The sequence below is a fragment of the Harpia harpyja genome, chromosome 10 (genome assembly GCF_026419915.1).
Source record: "Harpia harpyja isolate bHarHar1 chromosome 10, bHarHar1 primary haplotype, whole genome shotgun sequence".
Classification (NCBI taxonomy): Eukaryota; Metazoa; Chordata; class Aves; order Accipitriformes; family Accipitridae; genus Harpia; species Harpia harpyja.
Window position 1 is genome coordinate 24,072,543 of NC_068949.1, and position 20,664 is coordinate 24,093,206.

The 20,664-nt window shown below is 41.6% G+C and overlaps 1 protein-coding gene across 1 annotated transcript in view; it reads left to right on the forward strand.

Annotated features, from left to right (window-relative positions):
* Positions 1 to 20,664, forward strand: part of GBF1 (golgi brefeldin A resistant guanine nucleotide exchange factor 1) — a 110,721-nt gene that overhangs the window by 71,677 nt on the left and 18,380 nt on the right. Inside the window, 14 exon segments of the mRNA XM_052798612.1 lie at positions 1,151 to 1,249; positions 7,605 to 7,740; positions 10,064 to 10,293; positions 11,244 to 11,412; positions 11,596 to 11,807; positions 12,451 to 12,549; positions 12,970 to 13,164; positions 13,525 to 13,711; positions 14,190 to 14,330; positions 14,869 to 14,957; positions 18,131 to 18,333; positions 18,790 to 18,913; positions 19,220 to 19,345; positions 19,947 to 20,029. Coding sequence (XP_052654572.1) covers positions 1,151 to 1,249; positions 7,605 to 7,740; positions 10,064 to 10,293; positions 11,244 to 11,412; positions 11,596 to 11,807; positions 12,451 to 12,549; positions 12,970 to 13,164; positions 13,525 to 13,711; positions 14,190 to 14,330; positions 14,869 to 14,957; positions 18,131 to 18,333; positions 18,790 to 18,913; positions 19,220 to 19,345; positions 19,947 to 20,029 — 2,093 coding nt within the window.

Here is a 20,664-nt window from a genome sequence, read left to right on the forward strand (position 1 = left end):
TCATTTACTGTCTTCTGCTCTCTCTCCAGCCTCTTTCTCATCTTTCTTCATTCACTACAGGTCTAATACTCAGCTCTGAGGATGTATTTGTCCAGTTCTCCCTATGTAGACGGGAAACTTTTTGAGGCTGGTTAAACAGTATGAAAGCATCATGAAATTGGGCTATTGTAGAAAAGCTTTGGTGGCTTCTAGAAGGGGCAGCATTCTGTAGCAAAAACCTTAGTTCAAATGGGCAATGCCATCTCTATTAGCAGCCAAATCAAAGCAGACTGTTTGTTTTCTCCCTTTCCCTAAATGCACAATTTTCTGACGGGGGAAGCTCTGGGTTTTTTCAACACCACCATCTCCCTCTGTACAGCGAGGTTTTTAGCAGCTGGATTCAGTACGGCAAATATCAAAAATGTAACCTTACATGGTTATTAATGTAATAATTTCTCAGGTGGAGGGAGGTCCACTTGATGAACTCCATATATACTTCTATATGTATATATTATTTATACTCCATATAAAGAATATCAGTAAAGATACAGGATTCTACTGTTAAGAGCAACAGGATGGGAAGAAGAGTGCTAGAGAAGAAATAACCACCTTTGAACTTATGCTGAATATACTATTTATAACACTATAACTTCCAGTCTGTTTTTATTTTTAATGAGTTGAAAAAAGTGGCAACATTGGGTAAATGTATATTTCAGAGCCAGTATAGCAGTGTTTTGAGAAACTGAATGCTTACTTGTAGGAATCTGAAACTAGCTTGGGGCCTTACTTGTGTAGTAACCTAATGACTGCTTGTTTCCCTTGCTGTGGGAAAAAAGTGGCAAGATTTGTGATGATGGTAGGCTGGCCTAAAGAAAGCTAAAAGAGGTCAGGCTAATGTACTGCAGGTATTGGAATTTGTCATGGTCTGTGTAGAGAAGGTGTAATGTGAAGGTGAATTTGAATTCAGGATGGCTACCCTTATCAAGCGATGGCTGCTCCCAGCTCGGTTAAGTGATGCTCTGTCTTGTGTCTAATCTGTGCAGTTACCTTGTACTGTGTCTTCACTATGCATGCCAGGAGTCTGCCCTGCAGCCTTGCACTCTGCCAGGTTATTCTTCTCTTTGGGTTTATTTTGCTTTGTTTAAACCATGCATTTGCCTATCTTTCACAGATCTCTTCATGTCTCCTCAACAAACTGGAGCTAAGTAGTGGGGAACAGCCCAAAGCCCTGAACCAATTAGAGAGGGTATTGCTCTTTAAGAACCTGAAGGTCTCTCTCTCCCTTCTCCCTTCTTACCTTACTCCCCTCTTCCTTCTCTTGTAAACACCACTTGAGAGATAGTTACATTGTGTGCAGCAAATCTCCCTCCACTCATTTGACACAGCATGGCTTTTGGGGACAATGCATGCAGTGGTTGCTTTGCAGTGTTGTGGCTGCAGCTGGGGCAGGCTTGGGAGGGAGAGACCCTTGTTTTACTGCAGCATTCAGTGTCTTGGTGAGTGTCACCTAAGACACCATCACGGCATCCTCTGAAAGAAGGGAGTGGGAGGGCATGGGCAGGATTTGAGTCCTCTATGACAGTGAAAAGCTGAAGAAAGGAAACATAAAAAAATGTAGATTGCTCTCTGAAGGCTCAAGTGTTGTGTGTCTTAGCTGTTGATCTTGTTTATAGACGTAGCAGCATACCTGAGGAGTCTCTTGACCCAGCATGCCTTAAACAGTTTTACTCAAGGCGAATCTCTGAGCTTTGTTACTTGGTACAGGGCTACAGAGTTCAATGCTCTCTAAAGCTTTTTTGAAGGAGACTGCTGTACATTTTCAACATCCTTGGCTGTGTTTCCACTGAAATTATATATGGTTCCCAGCACAGTATTTGCTAATGGAGGATGAGTGGGGCTGGACTGAATTATGAAATGTGTTAGTCCCTGTTGCTTCCCCTAGAAAATACTTATAAAGAAATATTGTAGGCCTGCAGATTGTTGGTTTTGGAATGATCATAGAAACCCTGAGAAGCTAGCTTAGATGGGACCCTTCTCAGTTTTCCATGTTGGTTCATAAACTTAATGTACCTTCGGTTCTTGTCTGCCATTAATACTATTTGGTCCAAAAGGAGCTGAACAGAACATTTAGAGATGCGCCTGCCATTCTTTTGTCCTGTGTCTGTGGTCAGGATAGTTTGGAAAGACAGCGGCTGGAGACTCGCAGATTTATGCAGAGTTACACAGAAGAAAAGACTAAGAAATGTTTCCCTTTGCAGTAGAAAATGTTGTAGCTAAATATTGGGTTCTGCAGTGGGAGTCAGGAGGAACCTAAATCTGAGTTTTCACAGATTTTGGGGGTGGATTATGTTCATAGTTGCCTAAGATGCATAAATACATTTCACCAGATAAACTTCATTAGTTCTTGCAGTACAGGAAGGTAGGTAAGTGAGATGACTGGACTGCATCGGTGTCTCCAGGACTTGGATCATGGACTGCGTTCTCTCTGCATGCTTTTGTGTCTTGAACGCTACTTGGTGTGCTGACCAGTTCCATGCTGCATCTACAGTGAGCTCATGTTTTAGTATAATCACTTTAGTTACTAATCATTGGCCCCTGCCCTTTTCTCTTGAGGCTTACAGTATCTTATGGAAAAACAAACGAGTGCAGGTAAGGTGGCTTGTAGAAAAATGAGATCTCATGGACCCTTGAAAAAGAATCTTGTAGTGTTACATTTTTCTTCACCTTCATAGACCTTAGCTGGAGTTTTATTGTTAAAACCTCATCTATCAAAGGAAGCATTTGGAGTCTTGTGATTTTTTTTTTTTTTTTCCTTCTACAATTTTGTGTACACGTTTCTTTATGCAAAGGTAACTCATATAAATGTAATGGAATCTGTACTGAGTTCCAAGATGAACAAATAGTAGCTCTGAGCTCCCTCTCTACTCCGATTTCTAAAGAATGGTTTTTAAATACTAACTTGAGATGTATTTACTGTGGAAGTGCAAGCTTAATCTAATCTGAAGGACATTGATAATTAGAAAACTAATGCAACTATAATATCACTGAGCATTGGAGAGGGAAGGAGCCTTTTAGATGATGTTTAAAATTCAGGATGTTTTAATGATATATTAAATGCCATTTACCTGCAGCATTTAGTCAAGAAGGCAACCTTATGTTTAAAATCTCAGCCTGGTAAAATGCAACCAAGCTTTCTAGCGAAATCAGGAAATGCCTTGGTATTGAAGGCAATGGCAACAACCATTATAAATAGTTCCTTTAGTCAAAGACAAATTGCGCAAGTTTTTTTTACGTTTTTATACTAACATAAAAAGCAAGAAGTCATGGGATTGTTACCTTTTAATTCAATACAAAATGAAAGAGATCACTTTGCTGTCCTTTGATACATGTATTGTTATAGAATTCCCAAACTCAGAGTTTGTTTGTTAAAACAACATATAGCCCCTTGACAGTGGTGAAACATTTCTATTAAGCATTTCTGTTTGCTTCTGCAATTTAATTTTTTTTTAAGCTATGCAACGGTCGTTGTCGTTTGCTATCTCTTATTTATACGAGATAGAAAAAGAAAAAAAAAGGGGGGGTGGAGGGGTGGAAACTATATGGGAGGTAGTCGTAGGTAATCCTAGTAGGTAATTCTAATAAAAAGATACCTGTTTGTGTAGAATGTGGAATACTGGATGGTATGAGATGGAAAAGACCTACTGGGTAATCTTGCCTGCCTGTTAAATTGTCAACACCCCCACCCACTGCCCAAAACCCAAAAGACCCCACCAACCTTCTCTTCCCTCATGCTTCCTCCCCACCCCCCCAAAAAAACCCCAAACCCAAAAAAACCCACCACCAAATAAACTTAGATTCTTGTCTGAATGCTTTATACTTTGTTTAAATGTTTGGGATTCTTTAAAAATCAACTGAGTATTTTTGCTTGCCTGACTAAATGGTTTCCGATCCATGTGAAGCTGTTGTGACTTAGTCTGTGGAAGATGGCACAGGTTTATCAAAATGATGACAGATGGGCATATGTCTTAGAAACCTCAAGAGGTGGAATCTTGGAGGTAATACAAAGCACAGGACAATCACTAAAAATGGGTATTATGTCTGAGGAAGAGTGCTTTTTTGAAAGGGCTGCTGTTGAACTGAGATGGTATTTGGTGTTGTGTGAAAGGGGAGATCAGAAACAGTAATTAAATTGTCACCTTGAACCTTCTGATAGGATGGTTCAAAAGTTACCTATTTCTCAGGAGCATAACTGAGGGTAAAAGGAGTGGAAACAACATGGTTAGCTCATAGCAATATCTTGGCTCCATTTTGCTGATGCAATTCTGTGCTCCGCCGCCCACCCCGCCCCTCAATTTTTATTAGCAAGTAACTTTTTACCTGGCAAATAATGGCAACAGGACATAGTAGCTAGAAGCAAAGTCTGTTACTTTGAAACTATGTGAAACAGACTTTCTTGGGTTTAACACATAATGCTTCCAGGTTTCCTTCCTACTTTAAGTATTTTTATAGAATGAACCTGCATTGGGTTTGTGTGGCAAGGTTGGGGGGGGGAGGGCGGGCGGGACGACAGGGGTGGCTTCTGTGAGAAGCTGCCAGAAGCTTCCCCCATGTCCGACAGAGCCAATGCCAGCCGGCTCCAAGATGGACCTGCTGCTGGCTGAGGCCGAGCCCATCAGTGACAGTGGTAGCGCCTCTAGGATAACAGATTTAAGAAGGGGGAAAAGAAAACTGCTGCGCAACTGCAGCTGAAGAGAGGAGTGAGAATATGTGAAAGAAACAACTCTGCAGACCCCCAGGTCAGTGAAGGAGGGGGAGGAGGTGCTCCAGGCGCTGGAGCAGCCTGTGGTGAAGACCATGGTGAGGCAGGCTGTCCCCCTGCAGCCCGTGGAGGTCCATGGTGGAGCAGATATCCACCTGCAGCTTGTGGAGGACCCCACACCAGAGCAGGTGGATGCCCGAAGGAGGCTGTGACCCCATGGGAAGCCCGCACTGGAGCAGGCTCCTGGCAGGACCTGTGGACCCGTGGAGAGAGGAGCCCACGCTGGAGCAGGTTTGCTGGCAGGACTTGTGACCCCGAAGGGGACCCACACTGGAGCAGTCTGTTCCTGAAGGACTGCACCCTGTGGAAGGGACCCACGCTGGAGCAGTTCATGAAGAACTGCAGCCTGTGGGAAGGACTTACGTTGGACAAGTTCATGGAGAACTGTCTCCCGTGGGAGGGACCCCATGCTGGAGCAGGGGAAGAGTGTGAGGAGTCCTCCCCCTGAGGAGGAAGGAGCAGCAGAAACAATGTGTGATGAACTGACTGTAACCCCCATTTCCCCATCCCCCTGTGCCACTGGCAGGGAGGAGGTAAAGAACTCAGGAGTAAAGTTAAGCCTGGGAAGGACGGAGGGGTGGGGGGAAGGTGTTTTAAGATTTAGTTTGTATTTTCTCATTATCCTACTCTGATTTGGTGGGTAATAAATTAAACTAATTTCCACAGGTTGAGTCTGTTTTGGCCATGATGGTAACTGCTGAGTGATCTCTCCCTGTCCTTATCTCAACCCACCAGCCTTTTGTTACATTTTCTCTCTCCTGTCCAGTTGGGGAGGGTGAGTGATAAAGCAGCTTTGGTGGGCACCTGGCATCCAGCCAGAGTCAACCCACCACAGCACCATAAGTCTTCAAATTTTATTTTATAAGTTACTGAAAAGGGAGAAAAAATAAATATGGCTATTTCTAGAATATTTGGTAAGTAAAGTAAAACTACATGGTCTAATTAGCAGCTTAATCCTTTAATGAATGAAACTATTGGTAATATTTAAGGCTCAGAGAGATTTTTAAATGGAAAGGGAAACTAATAGAGGTGAAACATTAGGAACTGGCAAGAATGAAAGATAACACATATTTTATATAGCCCTATGAAGTAGTGTGTAAGAAAGATGAGAGAGCTGACAATTTTTACATGAAAGGATTGTGATCCATAAGCATTTTAAAACATTTTGAAATCTACAAAATTTTATTTTTAGCTGTGCTCTTGTCACATAAGTGTTTGTCAGAGGCTGTCATTTAGAAGGAGATTCTTGCTACAAAATTTGGAAGAAATAACAAGGAGCAAAGTAATTCTGAATCTGTTGTTAATTAACAAGCACGAGGAAACTGTAGCATAGCTAAAACTTGGGGATTAGTCATCAAACAAATAGAATTTGTGGTGCAAAGTAAAGTTACACAAATGGTTTACTGCACTGGGATATAACATTTTCACAAGATTTGTTTAAATGAGAAAAATTACAGGCAGTGTACAGTGAGTTAGAATTCTAGCTGGACAAGGGAAAGAGATGGAAAACCAGTAGCGGAACCTAGAAGGTTTATTGACATTTAAGAAGAGTAGTAGCTGGAAGGAGGCAAGTTGCAGAAAAAGAAAGACTGAAGAGTATGGCTGTCTTCTAGAGAATTTAAATCTGATGCTAGGGATATAAGAAAGAAGGAATACTGTAGCCTAAAATATAACTTAATTGTGATAAATTTACAAAGGAGAATACAAAGTAGGGACTGGTACAGAGACTTGCTGAATGGTTTCCAGTACATACAAGGTACCTGTTCAGTGGTTAAATTTTCACCCCAAATTGAAGAGGTCTGACAGCATCAGAAAAGCTGACTGCAGCTGTGCAATCCTGCACTTAGAGGAACTTACTTTAGAAGGAAGCTGTTTCAGGTCTGCTGTTGCCATTGTCCATGTGACTGAATATTGTATTGTTTTTAGGAAGATCTGGAGCATCTGTGCGTGCCTGCAATAACAGCACACTGCAGCAAGTGACACACAGTCTGCATTGCTCCTGCTGTGGTTCTTGTTTGCCCTATCAAAGATCTGTATAAGAACTAGAAGTAGGATCCTGGTCAAGAAGGATGTCAAGGGTTAGATGAGATTTAGATCTGAAGAGGAATAATGATAGAAGGCAGGTGAAAGCAGAATATGGTTTGTTTCTAAACCACTAGGGTGGTATTTGCAATGTGTTGTGCACCAGGAGTGAGTGAAGTGTTAGAGAAACACTTGTTAATAGTGAAAGATACCTGGAGGGAAGTGAACATGGCATTGTTACAAAGATGAAGAGTGAATTGAGGCAAGAGGTAAGTGACAGAACTGCAGACTGCAGCGTGGGACTGGGTGCTCAGGCTTCATCCTCAGCCTTCATGTATAGATGGTGAAATTCTAATTCAATGTCAAACCTAACTAGTACTTGCTTATATACTTTAATTGATGCCCTTTAGAAGTCTGGAAACATTGGCAAAAGTGAAGAGGTTTGAGATGTGCCTGTAGGTCTAAGAGAATTCTTTTATCCTAATGCAAATCTAGGAGTTATTGATAGGGAAGAGGGAGTGCTGTGATAATTGATATATTATAGCAGAGTAACTGCAGTAAATTGTCCCTTGATTCAGGTGTGGAGTATTGGCTAATATGTGGATAGTGGGGAGTCAGGGGCTGGTTTGCATGACTTTGAGGTGCTGATTAATTTGTGTGATACATTTAAGTGCTGTTGCCTGACTTTGAGGGTTTTGAGACAGCCTTTGTGGGTTGGCTTGTGTAATCCATTGTGCTATGTGGTTTTGCTATACTGATATTCTTAATGATTATTGGTTTTCAGTTGAAAATGAGAGCTGGAGGAATGAGTGAATCATCAAAATGGAAAAAGCAGAAGAGATCACCAAGGCCTCCTCGCCACGTAACTAAGGTCTCTCCTGGGACAGAACAACCAGCAGCCAATGCTAGTAACACCACAGGTAAGTTGAAATCTGTTTCCAGAGACCAGACAGCATCTGTTCTAGAGTTGTTTTGGAATCTGTTTTCATTTCATTTCTCTTAACATGTTGTTTTGCATTAGATTTTTTTTTTTCCTTGTATTAGTTCTCAGTGACTATAGCAACAAAGCATATCATAGCTTTTCAGGTCCAGGAGAAAGAGTTTGAAGGAGATGGAATACATATTGATGGAGGAAAGCATGGTCCTGTGGCTAACTTGACAGCATTTCTCTGGCTTCAGCGTGCCTTACAGGAGTAGTTTGTACAAAAGGGAATGGGGATCTGGAGAGGTGGCTGAGGTTACGGGCAGCCATGTGATGCAGAGGAGTTGGAGGGCACAGCAAGTACATGGAAGAGATAGAGAACAAGAACACTGGCAAGAGAGCGAAGGGGAACGGAGCTGGGGAGAAGGTTTCCTGCAGTGGAAGATTGCTGACTTAAGTGACATATTCTTTCCTATGTTCCTGAAGGGTGTGGGTGTGGTGGTAATGAGGGAAGAGCAAAGTGTGACTGGGGAGAATATATAGAACTGAGGGATGTGCAGAAACCTAGGTATCAAGGAGGGATGAATGAACAGATCTCTTACTACAAATGTAAAGACTGAAAGTGTGCATGCACAGTCCATGAAATTTGAATAAAAGGCTATACTCATTAAGGGACAGGGAAATACGGGGTGCACTTACAACTGTTATGGGAAGAACAGAGGTCTTGATATGGTAAGAAGGCATGAAGAGTTATGTAGGGAAAAAAGTAGAGGGAACAAAAGCAAAAGTACCTGAAAGGGGATTGTGCACGGGAAACTAATGGGTATACACATGAATCCTTTTTCACGTGCTTTGATTCAACGTGCAGAAGTGACACAGTATGTGACTTGAGCTGCAAGCTCAAGAATATAATGTTGGGGGGCTTCCATACGCTATTGTTGTACAGGAGTAGACTAAATAGTTACAACTGGTTTTAACTTCTTCTTTGGATAAATGAGTCCCTCTGGCTGCAAAGTACTCTATTTCTTGTGCACTGTAAATTTTGATGGCTCAGACATAAACATTAACAGTGAAAGGAAGCAGACAGGAAAATAGAAACGATAGCTGTGTAAAATACCTGGTTCTGACACTTATTCTGTCACAGGAAACTATTCAGTGTAGTGTGAATGATCCCAAGTGTGTTTCTACACAACAGCATGATTGGTGAAAACTAAGGAAATATTAAATGTGATGGAATTGCATATAACTCAGAACATCCTTCGAGATGAGAACTTATCTCTATACAAATCATGATTATATTCAAGTTTTCAAATAGGTATTAAATTCTGTGAAACAGCATTATAACTCCTGTATAAAACTTACCATTTTAGAGAGAAAGTTGAATTGTGTTACAAAGCATGTCATTAACTCTGACCTTGAAGTGCTAGGTAATGTATTAATGTGCTTTTTAGGCCAGAATCCTGGCTTAGCAGGTAAAGAAGAAAAGATTGCAAAATTGATCATGTATTCTGTTACACTTCTTAAAAATCAAGTAACGTCCTGCTACTTATTTAAGACATTTCCAAAAATCAAGTCAGCAATAAAACACCACTGTGCAAAACCATACACATTTCACATGTAAGTTCATAACATAACTCTGCTTTGTGCCTTTATTGCTGTGCCCTGCAGTATATCTGCTCTTTTTTAAATATTTGTTTTATGTTTTTCAAGTTCTCCTCAGAACCATGAGAGCTGCAAATAAGTGAGTTTCTTCTGAAGGAAAAATTAGATTCTTGGAGCATTGTCTCATATTTAGACATAGTAAAAATCCTTCACTGCTCCATTTCAGACCCATTTGAATTCTATTGCAATTCTGTTTGTTTAGGGAGAATTAAAGAAATAGGTCTTGCCTTCCAATTAAGTTAAAATTCTCACTTTGAAGGAATGACTAATTCTTGATGCAAGTCTTTGAAGTGGTTGTGTCATTGTATCAAAAAGTAAAGTACACCTTTTGGACTATTTTCGGATTCCTTCTTAATTACAGAAACCCTCTGCACCTTTTATCTAACTATGTGAATTACCTTATTTGTTGAGTCTGTTAGATTCCAACTATTGTGTTTTAATTTGGAGAACTGCTAGTATCTCACCTGTTCATCTATTTAATTCATTAATACCTAGCAAAAAAGAGCTTAGTCTGTCTACGTTCTCTATGTTAATGTGATCTGAGATTACTTGTAGTGTGAAGCAGTGATCACAGTAATTCTCTGTTGCTGTATTCAGTGTATGGATTTGTGGTTGAGGGACAGAATAATACTGATCTTTTTGCTTCTGTTTCTCATCAGCAAGTGGAGTTACTTTCATAGATGCTCCTTCTCCCAGCTCCTCTGGGAGCTCAGAAAACATTTCATCTGCAGTCAGCCCTGCTACGGACAGTGGTTTGGAGTTGTCCTCACAGACTACCTCCAAGGAAGACCTGACAGACTTGGACCAAGTTGCTTCTTTGGGTCTTAATGCAGGAATCCCTTCAAGTGAGGCCAAAGTCACTGAAAATCAAAATCAGCCGGAACTCCAGGTATATGGATATAACTTACAAAGAAAAGTTCCAACTCCCAGCATAATCAGTTGTGGGTTTAGCACACTTACTCTCTTTCTGTCTCTCTTTTTGGTCACAAGGTATATATTCTATTTCAAAGCTTAGGGTCAGAATAAAACATTCTTTGCTATAAGTGACTTGTAAATTCACAAACATTCATTCTTTGTTTTTGCTTGAGACCTTCCCCATTGGCTCAAAAATGATAACTGCAGCCCAACAATGCAGCTATGTAGCTAGTTGTACTCCTGCCAATACCATTAACCTTAATTAAAGGAGAAACTGTTAGAGGGAAACACAGTGGAAATCTGCACAACTCATTTTATTATCTTCAGTGAACTATTTTACTTGAGTTTGTAGAAATTCAGCTGTTGATATTTGTGCATGTGCGTTGCTGTTGCTGTGAAATATAACAAACCTGAACAAAGGCCTTTGTCAAATAAATTTTCCTCAGTGTTGTCTGTGCTTCCCCTGCAACAGTAATACGGTTGAGAGGATGGATTAGAGCTGCAGGGAACCTTTCAGAGCTGCAAGATATTTTGGATGGTAGAAATGCTAGGAAGGCATAGATAGAAATAGTGTGCTGAAATTATGTAATGTTTAAAACTAAAAAATGAGCCAAATCCTAACCTCAGGGGCAGTAAGAACTGATAGGTTATAGGATTATCTTCAAAGTCTTCAGTCTTGCAACCTAGAGTTATGTAAAATAGATAAGAACTAGTTGGAAGTGAAAGGGCAGAGAGGGCTGCAGATTATCTATAGGCGCTCTTTTATCTTAAATTGTGTTTTCCTGCTCCTCTTCCATTAGTGACCTGTGTAGTTTTAATAGTTCTGAATTAACCGTGAACAAGTAAGCCTTTCTTTTAGCTTGTCTAGTGCTTGTTAACTCTTGTTTTGCTTCTTTCATTCTCAAATGACTGATACCAATGAAGAACGAAAGTCTGAGGGAGGGGAAGATCCAGTCAGCTTCTGTTGAGTCTATCCCTGAGGTCCTAGAGGAGTGCACATCTGTAGCAGAACATTCTGACTCTGCCTCAGTTCATGACATGGACTATGTAAATCCCCGAGGTGTACGTTTTACTCAGTCTTCCCAAAAAGAAGGTGAGAGGTGGGAAATGTTGCTAAAGTCCTTTCTCCTTTCCACTATTCTGTTTCACTTTCTGCTAAGAGTGTGATAAATCCTGTTCCTCAGTGGGTCTGTAACAATTTTATTTGTAACACTTGTTAGGCACCTGCAAAAAGCAAAAGCAAAGTTAAGAATGCTAATCTCTCTTTTTCCTTTAGGAGCAGCACTGGTCCCATATGGGCTACCATGTATTAGAGAACTGTTCCGCTTTCTTATCTCACTCACCAACCCTCATGACCGACACAACTCTGAGGTGATGATCCACATGGGGCTGCAGCTGCTAACTGTTGCCCTGGAGTCAGCACCCATTGCAAACTGCCAGTCCCTCTTGGGACTTGTGAAGGAGGAGTTGTGCCGGCATCTATTTCAAGTGAGTCTGGCTTATGCTAGCGTAGTATATGGCACTGGGGAGTCAGATATTAATTTACATCAAAGAGTCTGTTGGAATTTAGTATTCTGAGGTTTGGCAGGTCTCAGTCTTCAAATAAGCTCTCTGCTGCATTGCAATGAGAGCTCTGAATTGCAGCAGTGAAACAGCCATGTGCTATTTTCTTCAGACCAGGGCCAAGAAGGATGAAGGTGATTTGAATGAACTATTACTGTGGGATAACAGGGTGTTTCGATATAATTGGTTTTGAGGTAATTGTGGATGCAAGTTACCAGCTTAGTCGTAGGCAGAACCTTCAGAGTACCAAGCTATTAATTGCATGAGGGCCATCTCAGGCAGGTCTTCTCCCAAATTCCTTCTCCCCTAAGAGGATATGTGGACTTGGCAAAAGAACAAAGGTGTAGTAGGAAAAGTGTTACAAGCAGAAGGCAATTAAGTATTTTCATCCTCGCTAGCAAAAAGCAAGACCAGGAGGTTGTTTTTTGAAATACCTGTGCTATGGGAGACAATATGTGTATCTCAAGGGTGTTGCAGGTGATGCCTGCAGTGCCACAGTACTGCTACTTACAGCACATAATGACTAGCCTTTGTAATTCTTAAAAGTTTTTTTTTGTCTCTTGTTTAGCTGCTGAGTGTTGAACGGCTCAATCTGTATGCAACCTCCCTCAGGGTGTGCTTTCTTCTCTTTGAGAGCATGAGAGAGCACCTGAAATTCCAGCTGGAGGTGAGTTTTTTTGAGTATCACTGGGTGCCTAGTAATAGTTTATTGGGCTTCAGTTAAATGCATATAGCTAGGCAGTAAGATATAGTCTAAATATTAATTTACCTTTGTATAAATGACTCAGTGCGTTATGGGTAGGCTTTGTAGGCCTTTTCTTGTTGGATAATAAAATGTCTTTGAGACTGGTGTACTGCGCTGCTTGCCTTCATACTCTTTCTTTAGAATGGTAAATCCAGGTGCACTGAATGGTAGAACTATTTGAAACCTTTTTACAACCTCCTTCAGAATGAGCCATCAATTAAGATGGAGTGTCATGTGGGAAGATGAAGCTTTTAAATCTATTTCTGTAGTCCTCAAAGCTATTCACTGTCCTGCTTTTTTTTTTTTCTTTCCTTAAACTGAGCTGCCCTGTGTTTCTGCCAGATGTATGTCAAGAAGCTGATGGAAATAATCACTGTGGAAAACCCAAAGATGCCCTATGAAATGAAGGAGATGGCTTTGGAAGCCATTGTTCAGCTGTGGAGGATTCCCAGTTTCGTGACAGAGCTCTACATTAACTATGACTGTGACTACTACTGCGCCAACCTCTTCGAGGAGCTCACCAAGCTGCTCTCCAAGGTGCTGAAACGCGGGCCGGGGACTGCCGGCCTCAGCGGGCTGGAGGGAGGGAGCAGCGGGGTGCCGAAGGGGAAGCCAGTAACTCAGAACAAGGGTTAGTGCAGATGCAGAACTTAATAATGGGAGTGGTCTGTAGAGATGAAGGTGGCCATTTAACATTTGGAAGCAGAAGAAAAAAGAATAGCCATGATGCTTTAATAATGTCAGAGCAGACAAACCATTAAGTATATGCTTTGTGTGAAAAGTTTAGGGTCTTCTGTTGTATGCTTCAGGCTTCCTCAAGTTGTGGGGGAAACTGCCTTCCCCCATCACAGCGAAAGAGGCATGAAAGTTGACTAATACTTATGTTTTATTTCCCAGAATGCCTTCCCGGTTTCTGGACAGCTGTATACTGTCCATCTGCTGTCTCTGGAAGCGTTGCTGACAGTGATAGATAGCACTGAGGCACATTGCCAGGCCAAAGTGCTGAGTAACATACATCAACAAGAGAAGGAAGTTGTCAAATCCAGCCCAGAAACCATGAACAGCACCAAAGAAACAAGCAATAGTAAGACCCCTTTCTTTGATTTTTTGATATTAAGCTTAGTCTTGTGCTAAACTTGCAGATCTCGTTTTGGTAGCTGACGTAGTAAGCTCCTTAAATATATGTTTTCAGTCTTCATGTTGTATGTTTTATAACTACACACTTATGTTAATAACCTTGATATTTGTAAAATTTACAGATATTAAAATGTGCCCCTCATGTGAAGCTTTATATAAAGGCCATGTCAAGACTGGCAGTCACAACAGAAGGAGGGTATGCCATGGAATTCATATAGACAAAATACTGAGGATACTGAGGAATCACAGTTACTGGGGGGAACTCCTTTGAATAAGCACATGTTGAGTTTAGAGTGATCAGTTCATTATTTCTCTGTTGCTAGCTCTTTCCTTGGCTTATGGGTTTGTTTATGTGTGGGTTGTTTGTTTTTTGTTTTTTTTTTGTTGTTTGTTTTTTTGTTTTATTTTTTTTTTAACTTATACAGATAATGAGAGGGTACTCAGTGAGGGAAAATCTTCCAGTGCAGTTTCAGAGCCAGCTGGGGCATGTCCTCCCACCAGTGGGTGCCTTATGGCTGACCAGATGAAGGAGGGCTGCATGGAATTGGAAGGAGGAAGTGAGGCAGGTAATAGTCACCGTGGTACCCTGACACTCTGTGTATCTACTGAGAATGGTCCTGACATTCGCTGACTGGTCTTGCTATACTGTAGACCACTGTAGCTATTGTGTGTTCAAAACTAGGAAGAGTATGTGGTGGATATTTGTTTATTATATGTGTGCTATATATGCCTACTAACTGTTGCATTTCTTCTGGGAGGGAGTTAGATCTGGTGGGTCACTTTGGGGCAAAAGTGAGTTAAATTCATACCAGCGCTTAGTATTTTTAAGGTAGTCAAGGGCTGTCCAGGGGATCAGTGATTCCAGCCAGAAAATTAAATCTTGTGGATGTGTGAAATTGTCTAGGACAAGAAGCTACTATGCAATTATGCTGAGAAAATGTGGGCGGGAGGAATGTAGTAACTGAATAGTAGGAGTGTGACTGCCATTTGCAGGGCAGCACATTGGAGCAAAACTCCATGACTGAAAGTTACGATGGGACACTACAGTGGGCTGAGTGCCACTCTGAGGATAAGTTTGACTGTAATGACGCTTTGTCCTTCTAGCTGAGAAGAGTATCCCCAGGAAGCCTACTCGATTTTCTTGTATCCTTCCAAGCCCTCAAGAACTTATGCAGATTAAGAAAAAAAAGAAGGTATGATTTGGAATATACTACAAATGGATCTTTGAGTGTTCTCCTTGTTTTCCATCCCATGTGGGCTTTGCATGACTGGTCATATCTCAGAAATTTTGAGTTCTAGTCTCTGCTGATAAGCATTAAATAGTCACTGAAGATCCTGCTACACTGCAGAGACAGCAGTGATTATTATCTGTTCTGGTTTAGTTGTGCTAAAAGTTGCAAGAGGTGTTGGGGAAACTTTGTGGCACAATTTGTAAGCTAGATCCATCTGATTCTGGGTGGGAAAGTTGCTGGATCTAGTTACATTATATGGACTTTGATCAAAAGGACAAGTTCCCTACTCTTGCCAAAGCTGTAAATGGGGAGCATACCGAGAGGCCTGTGGTAGAAATTAACAGTCTAGCCTGCTATTCCGATTTGTTTATTCCCATGTTTGTTTATCATAAGGATGACTGAAAAGATTGTCCTGTGTGGACAAAGCGCCATGGACAATGGACAAAAAGCCATTCTTTGCCTATAGGTCTGTTTCTTTGAACCTCATTAGTCCATGTAACAGTCTGAACTTTGTACAGCTTTTCCATTCCCTGAGTGGTTCCAGCCTATGTCTAGTGTTGACAAAAGTGCTCCATGCTGATGGCTTTGTACTTATCTCCTGTCCTGTGTCAAACATCAAGTACTGTTCTGCTTGTTCACCTCCAGAGACAGTGGATGAATATGATATCTAAAGTCCCTATGGGTTACGTGGGACTGGGTTTTTTTGGTTGGGTTGTTGTTGGTTTTTTTCATTCACAGATGTTCTTTGTACTGATTTTGTTCTCTTTGCACAACATATACATGAGGTAGGTAGGTTATTTAGGAAGTGAGAGATTACTAAATTTCAATATGAAAATGGCACATATTCTGGATGAAACATGAGTGGCCATAGTAGTTGTGGGGAAAGGAGCCAGATGATATATTGGAAAAAGAAATTAATGTCTTTGAACAATTAATTGGTGGTAAAGAGAAAGGTTTTTGATTTCTACCTGACTAAAAAGCTTCTGACCTCTCTCTGCAGCATAGGTGGTTTTATTTTACATTATTATACGGGAGTGGTGGTCATATTTGTTTAAACTTATTTAAACAGAAATACTGAAGAAAGTAAAACAGATCTCTTTTTACTGCCATACTAATCTGTGCTTTGTGATCTGTTCTGGCAGTCTCTGGATCTGAATGTAATTTAAAGCATTGGTTTCTCTCTAGGAAGTCTGCTGCAGTACTTAGGAACTTGGTTCTTTACCTACAACACAGTGCTGCAGTGGGATAATGCTAACTGGCTTCCCGAGCCACAAGGACAGTGGGCGGAAGTGATTGTCTGCACAGTCTTCAAAGGAACCACCAAGTTCTGGCATTAGCTAATGTCTAAGAAATGAATATTGATTTAGTTAATATTTCATTTGTAACCCTTTGCTTTGCATTAAATCTAGCTTTCATGGCAGCTTTGCTGATGGACTTTGTGTGAAAGTCCATTGTTGAGAAGGGAGCTTGCATAGTGCTTCTACTGTTCTAACAGAAAACCTCTGATAATACTTCAGCTTTACTGTGCTGGAAAACAAGGTTAGAAGAAATGAAGAGCATTGTGAGTGGCTGAGAGTTCCTTAAAGTTCCAGGTAGTCCTAGAAAAAGGGCAGTGCCTCACACTACAGCAGAGGGCAGAAAGGTGTTCATAAATCTGTTAGTTTGCCCAGGGAAAATCCTTTCCTCACCTTAACTCTGCTAATGGTTTCATCCTGAGCATGTAAACAGGGCACACAAAACATTCAGCTTAAGTGATGTTGATGCTGACATGGCACCAGCACGTTCTGTTTCATTTAACCTCTGAAGTACTAAACATTACCACAGCTGGAAGGAGGAAAAAAGCTAAATAAAAGCAGAAAACAAGTTATGCATCAAATGGAAAGTTTTCTTTGATGTTTCCAAAGGCAATGTGAACAGAAGCTCAGAAGCATAGGACTGACATGATTATAAATGCAGTGCAAGCTGCCAGCAGTCTCATCTCCTTTCAGGTGGTCTTAAGAAGTATAACCAGTCCATAGAATACCCTAGGGCTTGGGTTACAGGATTTACAGCTGAACAGAAATGCTGTTAGTGTCATACAGTCCCTTCAGGCCAGGGCAGCACTTGGTTATTATTTTGTTATGCCCTCACAGGGTCCTTGTGCACTCCATGCTATTTCAGGGTCTGTGTTTCACTGCAATTTGAGGATGTTCACACAGGTAGGGGAAGCAGAGCAGAGGGCTGGTGGCTTCTGAGGCACTGAGAAACCCAGGGGAGCTAGTAATCATGATGGTCACGAATTTAGTTCACTAGGTCATCGCTAGCAGTTTGATCGTGATAGGAGCTAACAGGGAACTGACATTTATTCTGGTGCCTTAGTAAAGTTCATACAGTTGTTTGTGCTTTTGGTTTTTCTGAACACCACCAAGAACATTCAGTTAACCCTTTCTTAGTCAGGTGTTTTATTACACCGTGACTGTGGTATAGTCTAGCTCCCTAAAATGAGAATCAAGCAGGGCAGAGTAGTTGACTTCCCTTCAAAACCAAAAACGTACCTGCTCTTACCAGCCTACAGATACACTTGTCATGCTGAAATACCGAATGTTCCTGGGACTATGTCTCACTAGCAGAATGTTTTCTGGTTCTTAGTTTAAGCTTTTGCAGCACTTCTTCCTTGCACCTGCTGAATAAGTGCCAAGGGTTCTTGCTGCATGTCTCCTGGCACTGAGGTAGCATACGAGAGCCTGGAGCCAAAGGGGACAGAAGAGGGCATGGAGCAGTGCTGCTGTTGTAACTGGGTAGAGTTGATCCTGCCACATGTCTGGAGTTCATCAGAGACCTTCCTCTGCTCTGTTTACATACTAGAGCAGGTGAGGCATTTGAGTTAGCAGTGCTAATGGCTTGGTGAAATGTCAAAGCTTTTCAAAGACAGCAGCTCATGCTTTCTCTATCCAGTATTATTTGATGGTGAATCCTTGTGATGAAATGCAGGTTTTCTGGCCTTGGTTAGCCTTCTTGATGGATTATACAGTACAATAAACTTGATCATGCTGAGGTTGATCTATTTTCTACTTTTGCTTTTGGTTCAAATGCCAAGAACAATCTAAAGTAAGAAATGCACTTCAAGCTTGTAATTATCAGAATGTCTCCTTCAGCTCCTGATAACCGGCACAGAGCAGTTCAACCAAAAGCCAAAGAAAGGTATACAGTTTCTGCAGGAGAAGAACCTTCTTGCCACCCCCATCGACAACAAGGAGGTGGCCAGGTGGCTACGGGAAAATCCTCGCCTGGACAAAAAGATGATTGGGGAGTTTGTGAGTGACCGTAAGAACATAGACTTGCTGGAAAGCTTTGTTGGGTGAGTATCTTTCTGTATCTCTTAATTCAGAAAGGGGTGAAAGTTAAAAAAGAGTTCAGTGATGAAAAAAGCAGTAGAACAGTAGTTCCCAGAGGCATTGGATTTGTATTGCTTGGTTCTCTGTGTACCACTGTACCTTGATTCTATGCACCTCTTGCATATGGTAACACCTTAGATACCTGTAATAGTATGATACTCGAGCTCCTTTCAGTAGGGCCAGTATCTGTGAAGACTGGAGAGATGATTACATACATAATCACCTGTAGGACTGTTGACTCTCTTTTATTGGTTTTTGCATGTTAATGATATATTTCTTCTCTCCTCACCCTCCCCTCTTTACTGTCTGTTCTCTCTGAAATCTAGTATTCTGATGCTGAAACAAGATTGTAGTCAGTAAGTTTATCCTACCTTTCCCATCCTGTTTCATTTCCTCACTGCGTTTCATTCTTCTTGCAGGACTTTCAGCTTCCAAGGTTTAAGGCTGGATGAAGCTTTACGGCTTTATCTAGAGGCCTTCAGATTACCAGGAGAGGCACCGGTAATCCAGAGACTGTTGGAAGCCTTCACAGAACATTGGAGGGTGTGTACTTGGTGGGCAGAAAGCTCAAAACTGCATTCTTTCTTGTGCATCTGCTTGCCATGATGGACATGTCAGATCAAATTGCCTATGATAAGCTTACTGTGCCCTGCAGGTGGCAGCTTTTGTTTTGTAGGAGATGGCAGTGGCACATAGATTTCCAGGGTGCTTTTTGGAAGCTGGAGCCAGAGCCTGGGATTTTTGTTTGTCCCAGAGATGATTCGGTACCATGGGTAGGAAAATGGCTGTCTTGGGTTACTGATATCACTGTTCCTGTAGGACTAATCTGTGCACACATTTGCCTTTCAGAAATCAAATGGATCCCCATTTGCTAATAGTGATGCCTGCTTTGCCCTGGCCTATGCAGTTATTATGCTGAACACTGACCAGCACAACCATAATGTCCGCAAGCAGAATGTCCCAATGACTCTGGAGGTGGGTGTTAACAGTGTAGGCACCTGTCTTCTCTGGTTTTGACAGCAATGTAGTACCTGTTTTTTTCTCAGTGGCATTCTCTTTTTTCCCTGGCATTCATCACTCATGCACACAATAAGCTGGTGTGCAGCACTGAAGTTGAGTACAGTTGGAGAGAGGAGCTGTGGACAAGGGGCAGTCTGAAGAATTAACGAGCTTAGCAGACAACTTGCCAAGTTTGTCAAGAGGCTTGTGTCTGTGTGAGCAAACTGTATCCTAAGACATAGTAAGAATGAGAAGGTTATTGAACCACTGTGGGCTTCTAGAGAGTTCAAGTCCTGTGAGTGTCAATGTAGTGGTACAGACCTGTCATTCCATGATGTCCAGCCTCAGCTAAGGATGTGTATGTTGTGTCTCTGTTCTTTCCTTGTGAGCAGAGACAGGGATTGCTGCATGCTACTGCCATAAAGAATAACATTTAGTCTTTGAACTTTGAGGCTGCATGTTGAAGAACACAGGAAAATCTCCTTCTGGTCCCATGAAAAACAAGCTGAGTACTGATCCTAGCCAGGCAGTTAAAGCTGGAGATACTAGGAATTAACGTTGGTGTAACTTTTTTCAGGAGTTTCGGAAGAACCTGAAAGGTGTGAATGGAGGCAAAGACTTTGAACAGGACATATTGGAAGACATGTACCATGCCATCAAGTAAGAATCAACCTGTCAACTGCTCGTATGCAGAGAGCAAACTAGAATTGTTTGGTCTGTGAGACCTCTGGAGAGTACGGAGAGACTCACCGATCATGTGTCTGTTTGCCTGTGGGGCTGTGGTAACAAGCCTGTCACAGTGATTGCACTGGATTTGTATCTTTGGATTCTTGCCATGGTATTTTAATCCACAGAGCTTAAGCTAAAATTAAAAAACACATTACTTCCATCAACATGTAAAAAAAATAGCTAAGCAAGACCGGCACATGTGAAATGCTGCATCTAAGGCGGCTCTGTTCTCCAGACCAGGCCTTTAGACTTCTTCAGAACTTTTTATGTATTGCTAGAGATAGTATCTTGTCCCCAGGACAGCACTGGTGCCCTGACATAACATATCCAGGTCTCAGTTTCTTATGTTCTGCTTTTGAGCTCTTCATATGAGGTTGCTGTCTGCACCAATCTCTTCTGCCACCCTTGAAGCTCTTGGCACACTGACTGGTATTTGGGGAGAATTCCTGGTGGCTGAGGCCCTTTTGTGCACAGACTAGCTCTGGGCAGGGAGCTTTAATAATAGCTCAGAAATCTAGCCTATCAGTAAATCCAGGCCCAGCCAATTTGAAGCTGAGAGGATTATA